The 25,781-nt window shown below is 45.2% G+C and overlaps 1 protein-coding gene across 1 annotated transcript; it reads right to left on the bottom strand.

The window, feature by feature from the left end:
- On the bottom strand, positions 1-11,636 carry REELD1 (reeler domain containing 1). Its single transcript, XM_026499090.3, has 6 exons — positions 11,429-11,636; positions 8,011-8,233; positions 5,583-5,746; positions 2,015-2,327; positions 1,428-1,491; positions 1-609 (listed from the first exon to the last, which is right to left on the bottom strand). Exons 1-6 carry the CDS (start codon positions 11,634-11,636, stop codon positions 1-3), a joined length of 1,581 nt encoding a protein of 526 aa, XP_026354875.2.
- Between the last annotated feature and the right edge of the window lie 14,145 nt (positions 11,637-25,781).

The raw sequence follows: 25,781 nt of genomic DNA, 5'->3' as shown, positions 1-25,781 counted from the left end.
TCAGGGGGCTGTTTTCTCGCTACCCACAGACGAAGTGACCCAGTTGTATTCCGCTTCGACCAAAACAAAACTGTTCTCCCCGATCTTCCTGACACGTGCTGGCTCGCCACTGTCGCTCCTGGCAACAGCATCCCCGGCGGGCTCGCCCAAGGACACTTCTGTCTGTCTGTGGCAATACTGGTTGTGCAGGCAGCGGAGGCCGGCAGCCAGGGCCATGCCCAAGGTGGCGGAAAGGCAAAGCAGGAGTCCCAGCTGGGGAGTCCTGAGCTGGATCCCTGAAGGGGCACTGGCTCCCTCTTGCCCAACCTCAGGCCTTGGGTGGGTCTTTCTGGGGTATCCCACTCTGTCCCCTCCATGTCCTTCCCCCACTCTGGGCTCCTGGAGCTTTGACTGAGGTGAGAAGCTGGCGGAAGGTCCAGATGCTCTTGACCGGCTGCCAGCAGCAGGTGACCCAGAAGCAGGAGAGGTGTGGAAGACAGGAGTTGGGGTGGCTGCCCCAGCCCCATGCCCAGTGAGTGCTTCAGACAGCCAGAGGTGCCGAGGATAGCTGAGATGGGCAGTGGACAGAGTGGGCCTCATCACAGTCTTATTAGAGGACTCCATTTTGTCCTAAAAAAGCAAAGCGGAAAAAAAAAAAAAGAAGTCAAAGGACCTGGTCTTCTTCCAAGCTGCCACTGAACTTTATACTTAACCTGTGTTTCTTGAGGATTCCCAGGGAGCAGCTAAAAACTTAGCCTTGTGCCTGCTCCCAAAAGAGCTCGGAGTAAAATGCCCAAGTAGATAGATATGCCCCTGTGATTGATGGGGATGAGGTGGCTAATGGAAACCCCACAAAGAGAGCATGGAGGCCAGTTACAAGAATAGACCTAGGGTCCTTTAAGAGGCTTCCAGACCAGGATGCCTGATTATCATCTTCAAGGGCAGAAAGCTTTGAGTGTCTTTTCATGCTAGGACTCATGCAAGAGGGTATTTAATCTTGCTGTAGGTTCCAATAAATTTGAGTAAGAATATTATACCATGTTTTATTTTGTGTTCCTTTTAAGACTTCAAAGGAATAGTAAATCAGTGGCCATGTATATTTTATATTGCCCATTGATCTAACCTCTGGAACCATACATGGTGTTTCGAGGCCAATGTTGTAAAGGGGGGTGGAGAGGTAGGGAGACAGGAATTATTAACTGAGGCTAAGTGGGAAAACAAATCACTAAAACTATCAATTTCTACAATTGTCGATAACTTCAGAGACACTGTGTATAACAGAAAGGCTGCTATTGATTGGTAAAAAGAGGCTGTGCGTATATTCTACCCTTGCCTCCTTCTCTCGAATTTTGGTTACTAGTCTAATAGCTCTGCTTTCCCAGTCTGGAAATTCCCACACTGGAATCAAAATATCAACCTCATCACCCACATACAACCAGGGTTGTTACCTGTTCATCCCTATCCGAGGGCAGGCAAGTTTCCAATGAACCAAAGCTTGGATCATCCTGAGCCCTAAAGGGAAGGATAGAAGGGCTAAGAGAAGACTAAGTATACAGATCAAAAAGCACCATTTCCTACCATTGCTGTGTATACTGACAAAATCGGATTTCCTTGGAAAGGCTCCTAAGTTTGGAGCTAGGGGCCAAAGGCGAAAGGGGGAGAGAGGTGGGAAAGAGGCAAGTGAGGATAGCAACAAAGCCTCACTGAATGCTTTCATTTATTTTTTATAAAATATGTAATTATCTATTATAAATTTACATAGCTCTTCTACAAAGCATATATTTATATCCGATTTTAATTATAGCAGCATGTCAGAGATCTCACCCTATCCGAGAAAGTACAGTTTCCCCAGGGGATTTTCATACCCAGCCCTTTTTGACAGTAGCCCTTCTATAATCAGGGTTTCTTGTTCACTTAAGAATAAATATGGTGAGATCTTTTCCTGTCAGAAGCCAAGAAGTTTAGACTCCCTCAGCACCCCAGTGTTTGGCCTTATCCCACCACCACACTGAATGATTCACCCGTGGCCCATTACCTGAGGTGGGTGCTAGGGCTGGAAGCAACGCCCTCTGAGAAGAATCTCCTGAGAGCCATAAGTCTCTCCAGCCCACGGATATCCAGGGATGGTTCTAGGGTTGGGTTGCTGCCCCCTCTGGGTTGCTGGCCATTGCTGACTGCAGTAGCTGTGTGTGAAGATGATTGGAACAGAGTCTCTGCACCCACAGGAATCTCTGTCACCCAAAAACTTGCAGGAAAAGGATCTAAGCTGTTCTCCTCTGCAGTTCCAGTTGGGGCAACAGCAAAAATGTTTGCACGCTGCTGGGAAAGAGCGCCGGGGGGACTGGGAGCTAAACAGAGATCCAAAGACACCACAAAAGAGAGTGAGAGCATTTCCTTGTATTGATTAGCACAAGCGATCATGATAATGGGGTAAATACCAGAGACTTTAATGTGACTTTAGGACAAATCGTTAAGTTTGGGCCACTCAAAAGTATCAACAAAAAGATGATCCGCCCAGTAATAGAAGCCCTTGACCGAGTGGCAAAGGACTCAATTTCTTTTTTTATTTCTTTTATTTCTTTTTTTTTTTTTAAAGATTTTATTTATTTATTTGACAGAAATAGAGACAGCCAGCGAGAGAGGGAACACAAGCAGGGGGAGTGGGAGAGGAAGAAGCAGGCTCATAGCGGAGGAGCCTGACGTGGGGCTCGATCCCAGAACGCCGGGATCACGCCCTGAGCCGAAGGCAGACGCTCAACCGCTGTGCCACCCAGGTGCCCCAGGGCTCGATTTCTAACACCTTTGTAAATCGTAAGTCTCTGGCCCTGTGGGCTTGTGCATTCTTCACGTTCACTACTCAGGGAATATAGAAACCACTGTGACCACTGTTTTTTTCTTACCTCTGCCAAAAACTGCTTCTAGCTAGAAAAAAAACCCAAAATCAGAATCCCACAAATCAAAGATTTTTGAAAGCCTTAGATCTTTCCTGCCATATTATTAACAGTAAAAGTCTCCCTGGTGATGATAATGACTTGAGTCTCTGCCATGGGCAGAGTCTAGATCACTGCCCTCCACTGCCCTCCACCATCTCATTTCCCATCCGTGACTGACCAACGTGACAGCCCAGAGCTTTAGAAATAGCAATTAGAAACAGCGCAGCAAGCAAGCAAGCACCAGTTTTGGAGTCAGACGACTGTCTGGGTTCAACTCTCCATTCCACTAACTTCTGGATTGGGGCAAGTCCTCCCAGAGCACCAGTTTCTTCTTTTGCAAAATGGGACCAATAATGGTTCCTACAGCCTAGAGCTGCTGAGGGGTGAAATAAAATCACTGATGTAGAAGCATGGAGCACAGTGCCTGGCACAGATGAACATGCAACGAGCATGGTATCATGCAATACCATGACAACGCTTAGGACGACAACGATGGTGTTCACAGAAAAGCACATTAGCGGAGGTGTCTCTGGCCAGCGCTCTAACTAGGTTGAAATGCTTTTTATTTTTTCTTTTAGCGCCACTCTTCTCCAAAGCCTTCACCATTCAGAAACATTGAGATTGAAGTGGAAAACAAAAAAGCCTAATGGACACACAGAATGTGGCAAAAGCTCGACAGTTTTAAACTCCCGCCTGAACTCGAAATGCGTTCGGACATTTCTCGCAGGTACATTGTATGACGGGCGTTGCTGTGAATGCTGGGGATGCAGAAGTGCCGAGTAGTGGCCATTGTTGTTCCTGAACTCGAAATCTAGGCGGAGAGACTCTCAGATGTCCTGCCTTATAAATGACAGTGTGATGAGAGATTTAAATCCAGAAATAAGAAGGCAATTACATTTGCCTCCCAAGAAGTACAGGGGAAAGTCTCACAAAGGAGATATTTGAACCTCCCCTTGAAAGATAAATAGATTATCAGGAGGAACAGCCCAGTTTGAGGAAGTATCAGAAGGCAAAACATGGAGATCATGCCTAATGGGGATGGGCAGACCCCAAAGTGTCCTGAGGGTCTCTTGGGAAATAAGTTTGAGAAATACAATATACTATCTTCCCCATGTGAACATTCATTATTCATAATTTGCCCACTGCAGTCTTCTTATACTTAAGAAATCTATTTCACTCTGCTAGATGACATCCCCTCCCCCCGCCACAATGCACATGTACACACACGCTCCTTTTTCCTCTGAAAAACACTGGGGTTTGTGTAGACGAATGGGCAGGAAACAGGTGGGCCAGGAGGGCAGGAACATGTGCGGCAGGGTACTGAGGGGTGTACCCTGTAGCTGCGCAGACGGGAGTCTGTCACCCCACCCCGTGGTGGACAAGGTTCCCAGCAGGGTCCCAAGACAGACTGCAGGGACAAAATGATGCCACTTCCCGACACCCAACTTTTAGTCATATTCATATTAAAACAAACATGCTTGGGATTAAAATGCAACATTTGCATGATTTAGAAAATGAAACATGAGACTTCAAACACACGTTGGGTTTGCAGGGTTTTCCTCAGGCCACACTGTTAGACCCTGAGACCCTTACTCTGCTTTTAGGAGTATCTTGGTGGGAAGGTTGGAGGGAGTGGTGCTGGGCAGCTGAAGAAGACCGTTTGGGCAAAGGCAGAGTACGGAGAGTGGCCAGGGTAAGCTCTGGGCCTGGGTCTGCTAGACTGAGCCAAGTCGGGCATTAGCATGTTGGCCAAGAACAAAGGACAGAGTCCAGGAAAGTGGAATTGAAAGGATTAAAGATGGGAGCGTCTGTGCAGGTGGCCTCTCTGAGTGCATCGGTTCTGAGCACTTAACTAGAGATCGATAATGGAAATGAGCTCCATAGCCCCAGGAATTTTCAGGTGAGCACTGTATTCCATAGCTGTATTCTCACTCTATTCTCTGGTTTGGTTTTGTCTCAGAAGTTCACGGGCCAAAGGAGTCTCAGGTTATGTGGTGAACCAGGAAAAAAGTCCATTGCCGTCAAAACAGCCTCTCATTCCTGTTTCCTTTCTCCAACCCAGGCTGCGAAGAGCCATCTACCTACCATGGAAACTAACAGTGAAAGCTGCACAAGTTTTTATATATGAAGGAGAAAAAATCATCTCTTTCTCGTGCTGCCCATGGAGCTCCAGGGGTCTGAAGAACCCCGCTAAGACGTTGTGATGATTGATTGGCTAGTGTGGAAGTGGGGGGGGGAGGTGGGTGCTGTTGTTTGGCTTTGTGGCAGAATCCAACTCTCCACCCCGGGGCCCCCCATAATTTGTGAGGTTGAAGCGGACAAACAGCAATGGCAAGCATCCCCTCCTGCCCTTGGCCATGAGCCACAGTGGCGGCCAAGGCAGGTGTTTAGTGCTTGTGTTGTAGGAACTGGAACCGGCAGTAGTAACTTCTAAATGAAAATCACATTTTTCCCAGTTTAGCTATTCAGAAGGCAGTTATAAAAATGTGATTAATTTAGGGGCATCTGGGTGGCTCAGTCAGTTGGGTGTCTGCCCTCGGCTCAGGTCATGGTCCCAGGGTCCTGGGATCGAGTCCTGCATGGGGCTCCCTGCTCAGCGGGGAGCCTGCTTCTCCCTCTGCCTCCCATAACGATGCCAGGCAGGCTCTTGAGTCCTGCGGCAAGCTGTACCTGGGGCGCTGCTTTCGTTTGTCTCCTGCCACCAGCCAGAGGTTGGCCTCGCTGGGCCGGGCTGCTCGTAGCCGTCAGTGTGGGCTCCGCGGTGTGTCTGTTGAGACACAACAGATGATTCGATCCTCTCCCAGTAAACGAAATAGGACTGGACAACTGACAAACTGTGGAAAAAGAAAGCAAAATGATGTGAGGGTTTGGTTTCCCTTAAATAACACCTGAAGAAGAGCAAAAGTCGACATGAACAGAAAAACTGAAGAGATGGTCGTATTGCCCTTTGGGTGACTCCGTTCTTTTTAGAAACAAAAACTCTATAGTGGCAAATAATTAAAACAGGGAAGGATATGTCTCAATTCCCCTCCTGAATAAATACAGTCATTAGAAAACGTCATTTTGGCTAAAAGGTGTCTTCTTGAACTGTTTAGTCTCAAAAGGTTCCGTCCTCAACTTTATTATTAGCCATTACCGGGATATTGTTAATTGAATTACTCTGTTAATTGAAAATTTCATAATTCTGTTGTACAATTGTACGGCTCTGTTGTAATTGTAGGTTCCATTGAAAATTAGAGATAAATTGTTGGTACTCTAACTAATATTTTGAATACTTAATGGCTTTCTTTAGTAAAAATCCCTTTCACAAACATTATCTCATTTATCCTTCCCCAAATTTCACTGAGGTAGGAATTATCAGCTAGAATCACTTTTTCCCAGTTTAAATATTCAGAAGGCAGTTACAAAAATGTGATTAATTTAGGGGCCCCTGGGTGGCTTAGTCAGTTAAGTATCTGTCTTCCGCTCAGGTCATGATCCCAGGGTCCTGGGATCGAGTCCCTCATCGGGCTCCTTGCTTAGCAGGGAGCCCGCTTCTCCCTCTCCCTATTATGCTCTCTCTCTGTCTCTCTTGTAAATAAATAAAATCTTAAAATAAATAAAAAAATTAAAAGTCACTTAAAAGTGATTAATTTAGCTGAGGTCACCCAGAGTGTTAGGGTCAAATAAGAATTATGGCACAGGGGGCGCCTGGGTGGCGCAGGCCTTAAGCGTCTGCCTTTGGCTCAGGGCGTGATCCCAGCATTCTGGGATCAAGCCCCACATCAGGCTTCTCCGCTAGGAGCCTGCTTCTTCCTCTCCCACTCCCCCTGCTTGTATTCCCTCTCTCGCTGGCTGTCTCTCTCTGTCAAATAAATAAGTGAAAACTTTAAAAAAAAAAAAAAGAATCATGGCACAGGCCTCAGACACACCATCACTGTTACTGCAGGAAAGGATCCGGAAGGTGAGTGAGCACAGGGTGACTTGGGGAGAGGCTTCTGATCAAGTGACTTCATTGTCAAATGGAGATAATAGTTTCTAAACTACTTCCTATGAAGCACACAGCAGCTCTGAGGCAAACCCGGAAATACAAATGGAGACATTTTGAGAAATAAAAGAAACTGTATAGATTGAAGGTCTTCAAACAGCACACATCTCCCGCACTGGATCAGAACCAAAGCCCCCCAGGCAACAGCTAGTTTACACTGATAGTCAAGTGGATACTGGCCTTCCCAAATGGGCAAAATTATGAGGGCATGGTCTGTCCTCCTTGTTATCCTGCCTGCTGAGTTGGGCCACCAGGAAGGGATAGAAAAAGGGCACTGCAGAGGCAGGGAGGTGGGGGGGGGGGACCCATAGCTCATCTGTCCTTGTTCCCAGTGCAGAGGGGAGAACCTGGCAGGGAAAACAACATGGAGTCTGGATGCCTCCACCCTCAGGCCCAGCCTCCCATATATATATATATATATATATGGCATAGAAACTGGGGAATACACACCCTTTCCCAAGAGTAAAAAAAAAATCTCTTTCTTGGTAAATGCAAGTGTCTGAAAGGAAGTGCAAAGCAAGTGTCTCATTTTGAGTAATGATGCATACACGGTGTTGCCTGTTGCCAGGAACTGTTGTAAGCACTTGGCATATACTGGCTCTTGCACCCCTACACAAGCCCTTGAGGTAAGTGCTGTCATCATTTCGGCCATCTGGTAGACCACAAGCCAAGGCGCAGAGACCTCAGTGGCTTTCCCTGGGCCCAGGGAAGTGTCTACTTGTCTGTCTGCACCAGCCTCTGTCTTTCTCCGTTTTCCCTCCTCTCCCACTGGTCTTTCTTTTTCCTCCGGTCAGAATGTCCTGGAGAGGTTGGCCAAGAAGTACCTGTGCGCAGAGAGGAAGGGAAGTCATGTGCTGCTGAACTGTGGACAATGACAAAGAGGGGAGCTGGGGGCAATCTCTTTTTTGGTTACCCTCTGCACAGACTGTCTAGTTGGGGCAGTCCTCGTGACCCTGTCCTTGTCATGAGGTGGCTGGAGGTAGGAGCTGAAGCATGAAGGGAGAGGAGAAGCACCCTTGCTTCAGAGTACAAGGCTCCGTTACCAAGAAGCAGCACTGCTCTCGCTCTTACAGGAATGTGATGTCTCCCACAGGCTGGGTAGGGGCCTTCCACTCGAAGGACAGCTTTCTCTTCCGGGACTTGTCAGAGTGGGTGACTGTGTCAGCGTCTTGAAAACAAGCCATTGCTTTGGAATGAGGAGGAATGAAAACAAAAGTGCCAGCTATTTGGTGATCAGACACTCTTCGAGCCTGAAGTAGAAATCCCATGAAATCACGACTGCTCGTCACGGTCACTGCAACAGAAAACATCTGTTCAAGGTGAGCCCTCTTGCTGTGGTTCCATTTGGTGATTCTATACGGGTATTTTCAAAACTAAAAGCTGAAGACCAGCCCCCAGAAAGTAAACAATTCATTAGGAGGAAAAATAGTTAAAGTGCTATTTCACACCCAAAATAAATTCCATTTAAATCAAAGTTCTGTGAAATATTAAAAAAAAAAAAAAAAGGAAAAATATGTTTGTTTTTTTTAAAGTTGTGGTTTGGTATGCCTTTCTCAGAAAAACCCAATTGCCATAAAGAAAAAGATGATTTAAAAAAAACTGTGAATATTAAAGAAATCAAAAGTCAAATTATAGGGGCGCTTGGGTGGCACAGTAGTTAAGCGTCTGCCTTCAGCTCAGGGCGTGATCCCGGCGTTATGAGATCGAGCCCCACATCAGGCTCCTCCGCTGTGAGCCTGCTTCTTCCTCTCCCACTCCCCCTGCTTGTGTTCCCTCTCTCACTGGCTATCTCTATCTCTATCTCTGTCGAATAAATAAATAAAATCTTAAAAAAAAAAAAGTCAAATTATAAACCAAGAGAAGTATTTGTAAATATACAAAACAGACAAATATACAAAAAGTAATGGTGAATCAATAAAAAGATGACCAAACCCCGAATTATCAAAGGACACAAACAGAAAATAAAATATCAATCATGATTTATTAAGGAGGGCACTTGTGATGAGCACTGAGTGTTATATGTAAGTGATGAATCACTAAATTCTACACCTGAAACCAATTTTACCATATATGTTAACTAACCAGAATTTAAATGAAAACTTGAAATAAAAAAAATCATTTAAAAAACCTTTATGAGACACAATTGAGATAGCTACCATATTAACAAACTGTAAAATGTACAATTAGAAGCAGTATTGAGAGCACTGTGGAAAAACTCGGGTACCCATTCACTAGTGCTGGAACCATAGACCATGCAACTCTTTGAGGGGGTAACCTAATAATATTTTCCATGTTTAAAATGCAGTTACCTCTGATATATGCTGCAACATGGAAGGACCTAGAAAACACTACACTGAGTGAAATTAGCTAAACACAAAATGACATATTGCACAATTCCACTTATGTGAGGTACCTAGAGTGGGTAAATTATCATGAAGACAGAAAGATTATAGAGATTACCAGGGTCTGGGAGGAGAGAGGGATGTAGATTATTGTTTAATGGGTACAGAGCTTCTGCTTGAGATAATGAAAAAGTTCTGGAAATGAATAATGGTGATGGGGTACAACATTGTGGATGTACTTAATGTCACTGAATAGTGAACTTCAATTAGAATGGCAAATTTTATGTTATGCACACACACACACACACACACACACACATATATATATATATATATATATATATTTTTTTTTTTTTAAACACACACCAAAAAAGCCCAGAAATGCAGTTTCCCTTTGATCTAGCAATTTCACTTGCAGGAATTCTTCTTACAGACGTAAATAATATGGCAAACTCTTTTGTAATTAAATGAGTAGCTAAAACCAGGGTCATAACTTTATGGGCTTGCTAAATGCAGCTTAGTGTCTGCGATCCTTTTATTTTCCATGCTTTTGAACTTTCATTAATAAACATTTGTACGAGGATTTGGTTATTATTTAAAACCGGGCATTGTGCTAGGCATTGAGCATCCAGCCATGAACAGGATAACATGGTCCTTACCTTCAAGGAGCTCACACATTAGTGGGATCCCAGGAAAACAAGGAAAGAAAAGAAAACAGTGTAATCCCCGCACAATAAAGTAATAGCTGACCCTTACTGAATCAGGGAAGTGCTCCCTCCAGCTCTTTATTATGTATATTGTCTTAGTTCCAATCACAATCCAATTATGCTTCCTTCAGGTTTTTTATTAGAGTTCGGGTGTCACAATATTGTGGGTCATTTTTACAGCTTTTTCTCCCTAATATAGAGCTTCGATGTTTACCATTTTCATTCCCTGAGCCACAGAGCATGGGGGTGCTGACATATTGATCCCCTCGTGCTGGGGATCATACTATGGTGGTTGGAGCCCCCCAGAAAAGTTGCCCCCAGCTTTGAGGAGCCCCTTGTGTTTGCCCCAGCATGCTCTACACATATCATTTCCTCACTCTATCGTCATGTGACAAAATTTGGGAAGCTCTGTCGGAATAGCCTGAATTTCAGTTTGGGGAGTTTGCTGCCAGAGCCAATATATTGCTCACCTACTTTCCCTCCACGCTTACCAACAAAGCAGAATGATTGGGGAAAACAATACTTACAGTGTAAATTTTATTTTAATTTATCACTTCTAATTGCCATCAAAAGAATTAGCAAAGTCCAAAGGGGGTCGAGTTCACACATGGCTGCACGGACGCTTTTCTGTCTGCACTCAGCTACCGCCTTCCACACCTGGAGATTTCTTCTCTGCTTCTTCTGCTGGGAGCTTGGTCCAAGGTAAGGTAAGCAGGCAGGACTCTAAAATGTGTGTTGTGTGTGTGTGTGTGTGTGTGCGCACATTTGCGTATGTGTGGTGGGGATGCTACCGTCCACCCCTAAATGCCCCAGTGCCTCCATCCTCCTGAGAGATGATTCAGAGGCACGTTTCATGTGGTTTCTTAGAGGGTCCCCACTGTGATTGAGTCCAGTCGCCCACGGCAGTGACCTGCCCCATCTCTTACTTCTTGCCGGTGTCTCTCCCTCCCCTGTCTCCCTGTCCTCGCCTATACTTCCTGGAATCACCTCCCAGATAAACTACCTGCCCTCAAGTTCTCTCTCGGCTTTTGCAGGCACCCAAACTAAAATAGCAGGAAATACTCTTCACTCTGCAAATAACTTCAGTTTTAAATAATGAGAAACAAAAGCCTATTTTATACACACACACACACACACACACACACACACACACACGATACATGAAGTTTGTTCAGGGTAATTATATTTATATCTTATAAGAAGGATGGATAATTTTTTTTATAATTATGCTATTTATGACTTCTTGTAAAAACGAATATCAATACAAAGATTAGTTATGTGGTTCTCATGATACAAATATTTCATGCTTATCTTTGGCTAAATGCTTGCTTCTTAGGATTAAGTTCAACTTTAGCAGAGGAAACTCCTGCTTGGGACAAACACAGCTTGGAATTTGTCAGTAGGGCCCGGGAGGTCTTTCAAAGCCTCTCCCCTACATACCTGGAACCGAGTCACCTGGCGAGTAGAAAGACCTGCCGGTGTGAATGGTGATGTGGTGGGTCCGTGGGTCCTGAGGCTGGGCTTGAATGTGTTTGGGCTGCATATCCTCACAGGCCACCGAGCCAGCACCATGGGAAAAGGCAGCTGAGCAGGAAGCCAGGCAGAGGGCTGCACAGGCCCAGCCTCCGAGGGTGGCCAAGACCCTCATCCTGCCCTTTCCTGTGTCACAAGAAACAACAGCTTCAATCCAGATGCTATTTAAGAAAATGATATGACGTCCTTTTGAATGTGACTGATTTGAATACACACCGCCTTTAAACCTGAGATACCATTAGGGCTGCCTCCCCAGAGGGCAAAGGCTCAAGGTCAAGATCAAAAAGATGTGCCAGGCTATAGGAAGTGTTTCCGTTTCTAAACATTTAAAAATAAAAGAAAAATTAAAAAAAAACCCAAACCTCTCTTCTTATAATTTTCTCATAAGACCAGACTGCTTCTTTTTAAAGAAGATTTAATTAAGTCAAAGAAATAAAACCAGAAAATATTTGTATCCTAACGTGACTCTTTACAAGCTGTCTGATATCCAAGGGCAGTGTGAGCTATAATCCCTTATTGGTGAAGTGAGACACCCAATATTCCAACATAGTCAGGCAGCAAGGCACATGGCGGCTTGGATTAGTGTTTTATTGCTACAATGCAAAGGAGACAGTTGAATGATACAAAAGTTCTGCCAACTTGGAATGCCAGTTGCTTAGAAGCAATTGTTAAGTTTGCAACACTTTGATATTTTCTTGTCCTTCCTCTTATTGACTGTTCAGTTACTTCACTACTTTTTCAAAGAGAAGATGAGCAGAGAAATTTACACCCAAGCCTATCCACTGTGCGCCTTGTTAAATTCATTGGTTGGGGGTGCGGGGAGGTTCAGGAATAAAATAAAATGACTGGATAAAATAACATTTAAAGAGTACGTTTCACTTTTGTTTGCTAACTCTAATGTCATGGACAGAAAGAATTAAAAGTTGTGTAAAGAAGTTCTCGGATGAGAATAATGTGAGAGACAGCAAATACGACAGGTGAAAGCCCTCTGAATAAACATTAGGACTGTTAGGCATTTTTAAAAAGGAGTTGTTTGTTTTTATATTTTTATATACATAGGAGTTTTCAAAGTTCAGCTAATATGTTGATCTAAGGAGCGATGCAAGGCGACAAGAGCCCTCCTCTTTAATCAGCTAGTTTTAAAAGGTAAAAATAAAATACTTTAAATGTAGTGAAAGCAGCTATAAAAGCAGTGGGCTACGGAGATAATCCATACAGCCAAATAATCCAATGTCATTGACCCCATCCTGGCTTCACCCATCACCACCCCGCCTCTTACATTGACCAGACGCAAGGAGACAGGAGGGTGACCTATAACTCCAATCTTTTGGACGTAAGAGTCTTTCAGACAATAACTTTCTCTGCTAGGTTTCCTTTCCATGAGGTTAGAAAAAAAAAAAAAAGTGAAAAACCTCTTCACCACAAGGAACCATTCCTACAATTTCCCAGGCACATTAAGAGATAATGAACAATGAACTGTAAAAACACATTCTCAGTTGAGGGGACCCAGGGCTTTTCCGTTTTCTTCCAGAAGGACCCCAAGAAAATGTCCTTGGAGCCTTTGTTGATGGCAGGAGGCGGTCTCCTCTCCCCGAATCAGATCAAACACAGCCGCCTACAGGGGAAAGGGCTAAGAGCCACCCCCACAGAGCCCACCCTCCCTTCCTCAAATCTTGAGGTTTCTGCTTTCCCACCAGCACTAGTCTACCCGAACCCAGGAAAGCATCCGCTTACCTAGGAACACACTTTCCTTCAGGCTTGAGGGACCGGCTTCCCCCCTCCGAGTTGCAGAGCCGCATCCTTTAAACAAGTCTTTTCTTCTCTCTCCTATTTCTCCTCGAATGGGCAGGAAGGCAGCTGTCACGGCTAATCCTCAGCACCCGCGGGAGCTGTCCCTCAAAGTCCAGATCCGGCCTTAATCCCATTGGTTTTCTCTAGGACCGCATACGCGTCCTCGCCCGTGGTTTCCACACCAACACTGTGCAAGCCTATGTCAGAACTAGAGAGAACCGGACTGGTTGTGCCCGTGACTGGCATTGGCACCCTCTACAAGAGCTGGATGCCTTCACCTTGGTTTCCCTCCCGAGGGGAGAGCGACTGAATCAAAGAAATCCTAGTGTCCTCTGCTTCTTGAGTCAATGGGAGCTGAAGAAGTTATCGCTGGTGAGGACTGATGCCATGGCCAGAGAGCCATGTCTGGTATATAAAATTGCCACAAGCCCGCTCCCTCCCCTTTCAGTGGCACTGAAGCTGGAATTCCCAAAACTGCAGGCATATAAATATCACCCGAGACACTTGATAATAGCAGAAAGCCTGTAGATTGGTGGTTCTCAAAGCGGGATTCCCAGAGCACACCATCAGCATCCTCTGGAAGCTGTTAGAACTGCAAATTCCTGGAGCCCATACCAGATGAATTCGATACTATCCCGGATCCATAAACACTCACTGCAAAATGGAGGAGACTCAAAAGGCTACATGGTGTCTGATTCTATTAATATAGCATCCTGAAAAAGACAAAAGTATAGGAATAGAAACAGGTCAGCGGTTGCCAGGGGCTGGGGTTGTGGGGAGGAGGAACTTCAAAGGGCAGCACAAGGGGATTTGGGGGCGATGGAACTGTTCTGGATCTATGGTGGTGGTAGTTACACAACGGTACATTCTTGTTAAAACTCAGACCGCACATCAAAACCGTACATAAATAAAAACGGTATGTAAATAAGTAGAATAAACAAAAATGGAGGTGACAGCAATGCCCAAGTAGCTATCAGGGAATGATCAGTGGGCTATCATAAAGGAGTTAGATGAGATTAACTCCGCGAGAGCCCAGAAACCTTCGCAGAAGTTACATTTGAACTGTACAATAAACACTGAGCAGAATTCTTCATGGCAATAAAGACTGGAGAACATTCTAGAATAGCAGGCATGTATTGAATACTTTTTATTCCATATCCTGACTACCGTCCCTGTAGAGTCTCCCTGTTCAAGGTGTGGTCTGTGGTCCAGCAGCATCACCATCACCCAGGAGCTTGTTAGAGGCAAGTGCAGACTCTCAGCACCCCCAATGTCCCCGCCCACCCCCCCACCCCCCCCACCCCCGGCCGCCCGCAGATCCACAGAGTTCATTTCATACGCACATTAAGTTCATTTCATATGCACATTAAGGCCCGGAAGTACTGCTCTGGAGAATCTAGCCAGGTCTCAGTCCTTGGAAGAGCCGTCACATACCATGTGACATAACCTCCCATCTCACCTGATGAGTTAGTCAGAGATGGCCACTCGCCCGAGACTAGGTGATCCACTGATTGGGCAGCAATCAGCTACCTTGAGAATCGGGACTTTTCAAGAAACACAGATCCTTTGAGCTGAAAGTTTCAGAAAAGCTAGGGTTGGAATAGGTGACAGGGCAAAAGCCCAAATTGATTTGATTCCAGAGAGTTCTCTGTGGCATTCTCCTTTATTAGAACTCGTTTCAGGGGTTTTTGTGTGTTTGCTTGTTTTCGTCTTTCCACCTGTGAAGCTGGACCATGGACTCCTGCACAGGGCCTGACATGTTCGAGATGTGCTTCGAGAGAAGGCTGCAAGGGAGGAGGAAAGCAACCAGACTCTGAAGCGGTTTGCATGTCATGGTGAGGAAGTTGAAGCATATCCAGTGGGAAAGAAAGGGGTTCCTGGGGCCGTGTAAGCCATAGAGTAGCAAGACAGGCAGCTGGGATTCCATGAAGGCCGTTGTGGAAACAGCCAGGGTGCCGGGGACAGAGACGAAGGGCTGTGGAGAAGGCTTCTGCATTGCGGGCCAGTAAGAAAGGAGGGGATGAGCAGTGATGGTGGGGGGACCAGAGGGAGCGACTCAGGAGATCATCTGGAGATAGACTTCGTAGGGTTTGGTGACTGACTGAATGTAGGGTACCCAAGAGAGAATTCTAGCACGTACAGTGTGGGGTGAATCAGAGTGGGGGTGGGGAGAGGGGCTCCAGGGAGAGCAATGGTTTGACCATTAGGCCTTGTCTCCATTCCAGGAATCTTGATGAAACGGTGACTTCAGGAGGAAGCACTCATTTAGAGACTACAGTCTTACTGCTGTAGTGCTGGTTTCAGGGCCGATTCACTTGGCCGGTCATGGCGAGTATACAGGAGGCAATGTAGCCTAAAATCACCGGAGGAGGCTGAGCCTCCCTGACCTAGGACTCCAGGGTTCCCCGTGCAGAGCGAAATCAAACTGATTAAATCTGGCTCCTCTAAGCCTCTGTCCTACCAGGAACAGGACATCTCGAGCTTCTGTTAAGTAATAAGGGAATCTGGGAGGCCTACGAAATTAGGGTGAGGGCCTTCCATTGTTATTACCCGAATTTTCCAACCTGATGTGGTCACTTGAAAGCTGTTTGCTCAGATGCTTCCTAGCAAACAAGGGTTCAAGTCTTCAGCCACACCGTGGCCTCTCCTCTCTGAGATTCTGCCACCCCCACATGTGTGGCCACAAGTGGGGTACAGATTCCGGCCGCTATGGGGAGCATGGTTAACCTCTTCTCCACCATCCACCTAGTCTCAGGGCCAAAGTCTCCCTGCACTCCCTCCCCCTCCCTGGTCATCTGGCATAATCTACCCGCCACAGGTGGGGGGTAATGTAACAACACTTCTGCTTTGGCTCTGCAACCCAAACTCAGGATCTGGGGGTTCTGAAAAGCCAAGTAGCAGGTTAGAGAGGGTAGAGGGGTACAGCAAATATAAATGTCTCCATAATCATCCTGCCATTCACCCACGTAATACATCTCCTTGGATACCAGGAGGACGGCTTATCCCGGTCTCGGCCCCCATTGCCTGCCGTACCCCCAAGCCTCCACTGAGCCAGCAGCAGGCCCTGCGCCAATCCCTCCACAGAGCTGACTGTCCCAGAGCAGTCCCCCGATCGCGAGGGAGCTCCTCCACCGGCAGGACTGAAGCACGGCCTCTCCTGTGAATCTGACAGAGAACATAGAAGGTGTCTCTATACCAGCACTGGCCAATAGAAATATAATACAAGCCACGTAGGTAATTTAAATTCTTCTTGTTGCCATATGTTTAAAAAGTAAAGAAACAAGTGCAACTTATTCTGATAACACATCGCTCTAATTCAAAATATTGAAAACATTATCGTTTCACAGGCAATCACACAAAAAAGTATTATCGAGGTATTTTGCATTCTCTTTTTGCACAGGAAGTCTTCGATGCCCAGCATGTATTTTACACTTACGGTGCACCTCAGTCCAGAGCGGTCGCATTTCAAGTGCTCAGAGCGGCTGAGTTGCTACCATACGGGGCGGTACAGGTTTAAACAAAGGAAGGTGGTTGAACAAAGAGGTCACAATGTGGGGTCAGGCCATGTTGTACCATGGGCAAGATATGTAAGAAGAGGCCGTGCGGCTGAGGGGATAAGATAGCAAATACAAATAGTAACACACCTGTATGGTGACTGTGTAGTCCAGACATCGGTCTAGGAAACCGGTAGGTTAATTACCTCGTTAATACAACAACGCTATGAGGTCCCTCTTACTATCATCCCATTTTAGAGATGAGGAAAGTGAGTCAGGGCATTTGTATAACTTGCCGAAGATCACGCAGCTTTCAGCCAGTGACAGATAGGGTTCCTCACCACAGCTTTGTCACCTGCTACCGTGGTAACCCCATCGACAAACCACAGATAACTACACTTCTTGTACGTGTATCCCAAAGTTCTTCTGAAGTTTCGCTGAGGTCATAAATAATAAACGGCTAGCCCTTACCATGGGAAGGGCCCCAAACACAGTTCATTTGGGGAAAGAGAAAGCTGGCTAAGGTGTAAAGATCATCGAGCCTGTGCACAGAGAGGAGAGGCCTCTGTGCCACGTGGCCACCGACAGGTGTGAGAGCGTGACGGTGAGGGAGCAAGAGGGGGAGGGAGGACCAAAGCAGGAGAAAAAGAAAGAGCATTCCAGGCTCCTCTGGCATCCAAGCCCATTCCAGTGTGAAGAAGGCCAAGCTGTGTGCCCCCGGAGAGGCAGAAAACACTGTGTTTTTGCTTGAATCTGCTTGAGTCACTTCACACTCACAATTTAGCTGGACTTAATATATTCACATGACTAAATCGTCACATTAGCATCCCATGGCCGACTAGAATAGTTATATTAGGAAATACAGGACAAGTCTGGTGGTGGTTTTACGGTTATAAATCAGAAGCTTTGTGTCCTTCCGAAAATCACTTAAATTCCCTGGGTCACCTGAGGTAGAAAATAAAATAATCCCTTGGATTTTGTCCGGCTTGGGAATTATACATTTTTTTAAAGTTTTATTTTAGTCATAAAGGTAGAAGAATGAGCTACTCTGAAAACATCTTCAGATGACGTGGGTAGGGCACGTAATTATGGACTGGCATATAAATATTGCCAGCACTGACACCATCCTGAGTCACTACCGGCTTTGGAGCCAGCCTTAAAAAAGTTGTTGCAAATGCCCATTGAATCCTCAGAAAGGAAGGACCAATGGGGCAACAGAGCTCACTATGCCAGTCCCGCCTCTGGGACTGTAACTCCCATAGACACGTGAACGTTTTCTTCCTGTTCAGTCTCTGAAAATGGCACGTGTGCCTTTGGTGACTCATTAACAACTCTTCCCTTTTTCACGCTGTGGTCACGAATTTCCATTGAAATTGACTAGTATTGTTACACAGATACTGGCTCTTCTAGTATCCTTCTTGTAGTGAGCATTGTAATATTTACCTAGATAATTTCTTTTGAAGCCTACAGATTTCTGGAGTGCTGGGATAATGTGTGTAAGAAAAGAGAAGAATTCTCAGTTGTCTTCAAACTCAACTTCAATTTACTTAAAAATGGGAAATCAATGGGCATTTCTGTACATTTAACAAGCTTGGTGAATTTTGCTTCATTCCCCAGGACACAGGGCACTTTCTTCCATTAAAAAAAAAAAAAAAAGGATGATTTAGTGTTCTTTTTCTACCCAATTATCCTCTCCTCCATTCTCCCTGCTAAAGAACTGTTATTTGCAAAGTAATCGACCTAAGAAGGTGTGCTGATGTAACAAAGTAGCAGCAGGACCTCTCCTCTCCAGGAGCTGGTGTTTTACTTGGGGTGAGGTAGTAAGATGTAGAAGAAAGAGCTCTGAAGTCAGACAGCACATTAGTTTTGTGACCTTAGATAAGTTCATTAATGTCAGGGAGCTTCATTTTCCCATCTGAAAAATGGGGAGGCTATTTATTAGAGTCTTCGCAAGAATGTTGTCGAGACTGGATGTGCTAGCATAGGGATACGCGGCAATAAATTCAAGCTATCATCAGAAAGGAGATAAAGCCAGGCTACCAGGATTTAGAGCGGAGAGGGATAGTTCAACTACAAGCAAGAAAAGATGGTTGATCTGAGTGGTGAGGTGGGGTTTGAGGGGGGCGGTAATAGAAGACTCAAAGTGTCAAGCAGAGCTTGAAGAAAGCCATGCAAGTGGAAGGGGCAGATGGCATTTGGGGTGATTATTCAGAAATAAAATAAGGCGCACCTGACATGGGGTGATGGTGACAGGGCTGTTGACCGGGTAAATGAAGTAAAAGGAAGACTCAGGAGGGTTTGGAGGTTGTTGGTAGGGTGGCCAAAGAGGATTAAAAAAAAAAGAGAGATCAGTATTTAGAAAGCCTGAGTGGGGGCGCCTGGGTGGTGGCTCAGTCGTGAAGCATCTGCTTCGGCTCAGGGCGTGATCCCGGCGTTCTGGGATCGAGCCCCACATCAGGCTCCTCCACTGGAAGCCTGCTTCTTCCTCTCCCACTCCCCCTGCTTGTGTTCCCTCTCTCGCTGGCTGTCTCTCTCTGTCAAATAAATAAATAAAATCTTTAACAACAACAAAAAAAGCCTGAGTGAATAATATAACCAGCATCCAAAAGAGGGAAGTTGGTGGCATTCAGTTTTAGATATTAGATATGCCGGCAATGCCCTCCACACTCGTTTAATCCTTCAGCCAGCCTCTCAGTCAATGCCTGCCAAGTGCAGGCCATGTGCTCAGGGCTGGGGCTGTGAAGATGAGTAGCACAGGGTGTCTGCCTCTCCGGGGCTGACAACGGAGACGAATGCATCAGCAGATAATCACAAAACAATGAGATAAAGGATTAGGGGAGAGAGGATGACACGTATTATTACGGCAGTATAGAAAATGAGTATCGGGTTCAGAATTTCCTTCTCCCTTTCAAAAAACCCAAACGTTCATATCTTGCAATTGGATGCCAAAAATTAGTCTCAAAGCTTGGTGTTGAAATAATTCCGGGATTTCTACCTCTGTAATGGTCTTGTAGCATCTTTTTAGGATCCTACGCCATGGGCATTCTTTATCCTCAGGACCTTGTGGTGCTCTCTTTCGTATCAGCCTAGCTGTAAACCCCTGGAGGGTCGGAACAATTGTAAAATTGCTTAGTTCCCATACAAAGCACAACACCGTGCTCATCATAAGTCATCTGGTAAATAATTTAGCATATCCTTTATTTTAATTAACCTTCTTCCAATTTTTCCAGGGAAGTAGGAATAGCCCCCATTTACTGAGCTCTCACTGTGTGGCAGGGACACATCTAACACTTGTACGAACTCCTCTAATCCTCGCAAGGACCCTATAAGGTATGTGCTTATACCCACCCCATTCTACAGATGAGGAAACTGAGGCATAGAAAGATTTAAATAACCTGCCTGAAGTGACACTGCTCATAAGTGGAGGAGCTGAGCTGTACACCACTGAGGCAGGTGGGAGGGTGGGCTGGTGCCTGTGCTCCTAACCCCTGTGCTATTACACCTGCCGTCAGATGTTCAAGAAAACCCGAAGCATATGGAGGGAGTGGCTCGTGCTCGTTCTGGAGAGCAAATGAAGGAAGGGGGCAAGACTTCAGTCTCCTACTTCTGGCACCAGGGTTAGGAAGGCCACTCGGGGTAAGTAAGAAACGTAGTTGGAGCTCCTCCCTGAAGACCTTGCATTTTAACCCTGCAAACCTACCATAGGACGCAAACCACTCTTCCAGGCATGAAAGAAAAAACCACTGCGGTGGATCTGGACTTCGTGGGTCCGCCATATTGAACTGTGTGAGGTGTTTCTCCCTCCTTCCAATTACCACACATTTTCTCCAATTAAGAAATGTCTAGAAATTCTAAGGATAGGGGCGCCAGGGTGGCTCAGTAGGTTAAGCATCCAGCTCTTGGTTTCTCCTCAGGTTGTGATCTCAGGGTCCTGGGATGGAGCCCAGCATGGTGCTACCTGCTCAGCACGGGGACCTCTCTCCCCCTCCCCCTCTTGCCCCTCCCCCACTCATGAGAGCGTCTGTGTGCGCGCGCCTTCTCTCTCTCACTCTTGCTCTAAAATACATACATACATACAATCTTTTAAAAAATTCTAAGGATATATTTTCCCCTTTCCCTGTCTCTTCTTGAAATAAAGAACATAAAAATAAAATAAAATCAAGAGCATAGCATTCTGCGTACCTAAACACCGTTCTCCATTTTGTCACTCCCTACAATGCCCTTTCATGTCCCGTCATGGAAGTAGTCACAACGAACAGAGCATATTCTCCTTTATAGAAGCCACCCAAACCTCGTCTCATTTCTGCATCAAAAAGAAACGAACCATTTGGTTAGCTCCAACTACCCCCCTCTTGTCAATGGGGATAACCAAAATCTTCGAATGTGAAAGCCTTCACCAAATTTTTTTTCTGACTTTTTAGATATATTTCAAGGCAGCTATAAAGACCAAACTCCAAAAATGATTCTCTGGTTCACTTGTATAGACCAGGTCTGCAGGACAAATTCCTTGTTTGGCTTTAGGACCCTCAACCCCAGAGCTGGGCCTGCGTTCCCCCCACACCACCTGCAGTTCCGTCACGTTCTGCTACCACAGCTCTTTGTTCTACTGAACAGACACCTGAAACCGACAGGCCTCATTCACTGGCCTCCTGGTAAATAGCCACGGAAGTCAGCCTCTCGGCCCCTCAATACACACCCCAGCTTACTGCCCGGGATCTGAGCCGGCCCTCGGGAGAGCAATTTGCCCTACGTCGTCACTGAGCTACTGAGGTCCTCTGTACACATCTCTACCATGCGAGGGTGGCCCCCGTCTTCATGAGTTTGAGGCGCCCCAGAGAAATGTGCTCTTGCCTCCAACCATAGGGCAGTGTAGGAAAGCAGGAGAGAGAAATAGCACACTTCCCAATTCCCAGACCAGCGCTTCATTCTTGTTTCATGTAAAAATGCTGTGGTGAAGTGAGCAAAATCCACATGGCAACAACAGCACCCTTAAAAGTTTAAGGAGGGCGCCTGGGGGGCTCAACAGGTTAAGTGACTGACTCTTGATCGTGGCTTGGGTTGTGATCTCAGGGCTGGGCTCTTAAGAGTCTGCTCAAGAGCCTCTTTCTCCCTCTCCCTCTGCCCCTCCCTACTGCCTCTGCTCTATCTCTGAAAGAAATTTTTTTAAATTAAAAAATAATTAGGAAATGTCTACTGTAGGCCAAGCCACTAACACTACTTTAACTCGGTCGCGTTACTCAACCTCAGGCCGTTGTATTTGCCTACCTCACGATTTGGAAGAATAGAGATGTTTTTGCTAGCATCGCTGTTATTCCTGCCACAAAAGCATCTGTATATCCCTCCCAAAACCAGATTCACATATGTATTACTGAGGGACCTAGAGTTAAGCAGAAAATATTAATTATTTGAACACAGTTTAAAGTCAAACAAAATTCAGATACGGCAGTCCTTTAATACATTTTGCTTGTCTGTGTCATGTGTATAGAGATAACGCAATTTGAAATAGACAAGATACAGAACCGTCTCGTGTAGGGTTTACTCTATGTAGCCAAATTCTTTAAAATTACATATACTGTATCATAGAAACACATCATTTTCAAAAGCTTTTACCACATTTGTTATTATTTTACTTCTATGGATTTGGGAATGTTTTAGACCCACTCAAAATGGATGATTGGCTCAGTCTCTGAGCTTCCTAGCAACTAAGTAAAAAAGGTAAATATAATCAGTTGCCTGCTTCTTCTTATCTTTATAGACCATAGGGAGAAAAAATGGGCTAAAATAATACAAGAACAAGAAGAATTGTAAACTGGCTGAATGACTTCCCTAAAGGACCCTCACTGTCTCCTCCACCATGTCACCTGGACGGGAGTTTCCTGAGGCTCCTTTTTTCCAGGGCTACGGGAGGAAGGTGTAGCGGGCAGGTGACTGGGGCCTGTGGGTGACCAGCCACGGGGAGGAGCACACAGATGACTGCATGACAAAATAATGATGAAAAACGATCTTGACAGGCTAGAGCAATGAGCTGAATCTAACAAGATGAAATTAAACAAGGACAAATGTTAAGTGCTTTTCTTAGGTCAGAAAAAAACCAGTGGCATAAACCCAAGATGGAAAAGATATGGCTCACCAGCAGGCTTTAAAAACCAAACCAAAACAAAAACAAACAAACAAAAACTCTTTAGAGCTTTAAGCTGAAAACATCACTAAAATACAACACCATGACACCAATTTTAGTGCCATTTTGTCTCCCGAACAAGGAACATAATCGGTCCGTTATATTCTGAGATTTTTATTCTACATTTGCCATTAGATTCTGGGCACCCTGTTCTACTTTTATGGAGGATGCGTCTAGCCCAGCATTAAAAACGAGTTTTGAAACAGCAAAGTAGTCCTCAAAAAGCTCCTGCCCCAAACCCAGCTATTCTCATTCATTGTTGACGGGTCATGTTTCATGTTGTATGCTCACTTTAAAATGAATGTACAGGAGAAGATGAAATGAAACAGAAGAAACATACACAAACTGGAGTGCATTTGGAAGCAAGTGACCAGAGTGGTTTGTAGACTCTGGACCGTGCGTTTCCAAAGAGTGGCTCCGCAGACAGAGAGCTTCAACTCGAGTGCAGAGGTTCCTGATAACTGTCTTCAGACAGCTGAAAGGTTGCGAGAAGAGAGTAGGCTTATCCAAGGTGAATTTAAGGGCTACAGGGAAGAATAGCATTTGTAAAATCTTCGGAGTTTCTAAAGGGCCTTCTCTCTCTCAAAAAAAAAAAAAAAAAAAAGAGTTCACCATCACATTGGGTTTGAAAAGTATTATTGCTTTGGTATTAGTAATATTTCCATTTTTATAGATTAGGATATTTGGGATTAAAAATGTAAAATGATTTGAGCAAGATCATGTGGCCAGGTTGTGGCAGGGCTGAGACACAACCAATGTGATCAAGCTACAGCGAGACACACTTAAATTCAGTATTACACGGGAAAAAAATCTTCCTATGAGTCGTAGCTGTACAAAATATAAATTTATATATGTTCCCATAGATAGTGTATATTAATGTAATGAGAGAAAGGTATTTAAGAATTGGCCATAGCATGGGGCGCCTGGGTGGCACAGTCGTTGAGCGTCTGCCTTCGGTTCAGGGCGTGATCCTGGAGTTCTGGGATCGAGCCCCACATCAGGCTCTTCTGCTGGGAGCCCGCTTCTTCCTCTCCCACTCCCCCTGCTTGTGTTCCCTCTCTCGCTGGCTGTCTCTCTCTGTCAAATAAATAAATAAAATCTTAAAAAAAAAAATTGGCCATAGCAGTGGCTTTCAAATTTTTGACCACACTCTATAGTAGAAAAAAATTTTGTATCACTACCAAGGGCTCACACAACCAAGAATAAAATGAAAACAAAAGCTAACACAACAATGCTAATAATTACTGTAAGTGGTGCACTTTGCTTCTTTCCTATTTTACTTTTTTAAAATGCTGAAATTTATCCACTAAATTGATTTCATCTCCCATGCCATATCGTGTGCACTAGAAACACGGAGCTAGAGATTTAGTGGGACTGCTTAGGTGAGCTAGAAAACCAAGAATTCCTTCCAACAACAAGATTCAGTAATTCTGGATCTCCCCAAACTTAACAACAACAACAAAACCCAAAACCCTAAATTGAAGTGCTTTTTGTTTCCAGTGTATTGCTTTGACTCTTATTCCAGCTTCTTGGGCTTTCTCACTCTTGATTCTATTTCTAGTATTACCTGTCCCTAATTACACCATATCATCTGAAAACCTTTTATTCCTTTTCCTGAGTCATGGATGAAAATATTAAACTGCATGGAAGCAAGCACAGACTGTACCATATTTTAAGTATAGTTGTTCCACGTGTCTGTGTTTATGTGCACCTAAATCCTTTCCATTGGAGGAATCAGGTCCACATCCTTCGATCCTATCAACAACTACTCTATTCTATTTTTGTCCACAAGGCTGGGACGTTTTGTTCAATGTGTTAAGATTGAGAGAGGGCACTAGTAGGACATGGGGTGGTGGCTTCTGGGCATCAATGAGATGATACATGCCGAGTGCTTTGGACCGCGCCTGGCACATGCTCAGTAGTCGTTAGCCCGGATGACATTGGTGGTGACCATGATGATGTCACTATTACGTTCCTGTGGCTGAGTAGTTTAGAAACTCTTCCGATTAAATATTATGTGGTCTTGACATACCTTGTTCAAGGGAACCCATCCTGCCCTCTAAAACAATCATCTTTTTTCCTAAGCCTTTAAAAAATTTTTTTGAGTTTTTCCAGGTTTTAACATCTTCTATTTTCTATTGTTGCCCTAACCTTGTTTTCTTTTTATGAAACCAGAGCTCTTGCTCATCTCCCGTGTTCTTGAATCTCGCCGGCACTTCCGCTGTGCCGGCTCTGAGCGGTTTCGTGCGGTGGCATGTGCTCACTGCCACTGGAGACTTGAGTTGACTTAAGAGGAGCTACAGTCTTCAGTGTTTGTGTGGATTCTGTTTCTCTCCCAGAAGTGTTTTCAGTTTGGAGATCACTGCTTTCGAAGAATAAAGGAACAAAATAAGAGCAGAGCCACCTGGTCTTCTAACCACCTGTTTATGCCACGGTCTCATCAGCAAGTGGACCGTCCCTTTGCTGCTTGCTTTATTCTGAAAAGCCTCCGTTCATCTGGGGGTTCGGGCTTCCTGACATATTCAGGTGGTGGCTTACGGTCTCCAGAGCCAGCCCGATGGGCCCAAATCCCACCCCTGCCACTTACTACTCAGGAGATATTGAGCAAGTTCCTTTCCGTGCTTCATTTCCTCATCTGTAGAGGGAGTGAGGTCTTTCTCATGGGTTTGTTGTGACAATTAAAGGAGTTGTAAAGAACTTAGGACTGTGGCCAGCACAAAGCAAGCCTTGAATACCTGTTAGCTATTCCATATCTTTATACCGAACTCTCTGAAGGCCAATCCTATTCTTTCTCTTT

Source organism: Ursus arctos, unplaced genomic scaffold (genome assembly GCF_023065955.2).
Source record: "Ursus arctos isolate Adak ecotype North America unplaced genomic scaffold, UrsArc2.0 scaffold_11, whole genome shotgun sequence".
Classification (NCBI taxonomy): Eukaryota; Metazoa; Chordata; class Mammalia; order Carnivora; family Ursidae; genus Ursus; species Ursus arctos.
This window is presented reverse-complemented; position numbering and strand designations above follow the sequence as displayed.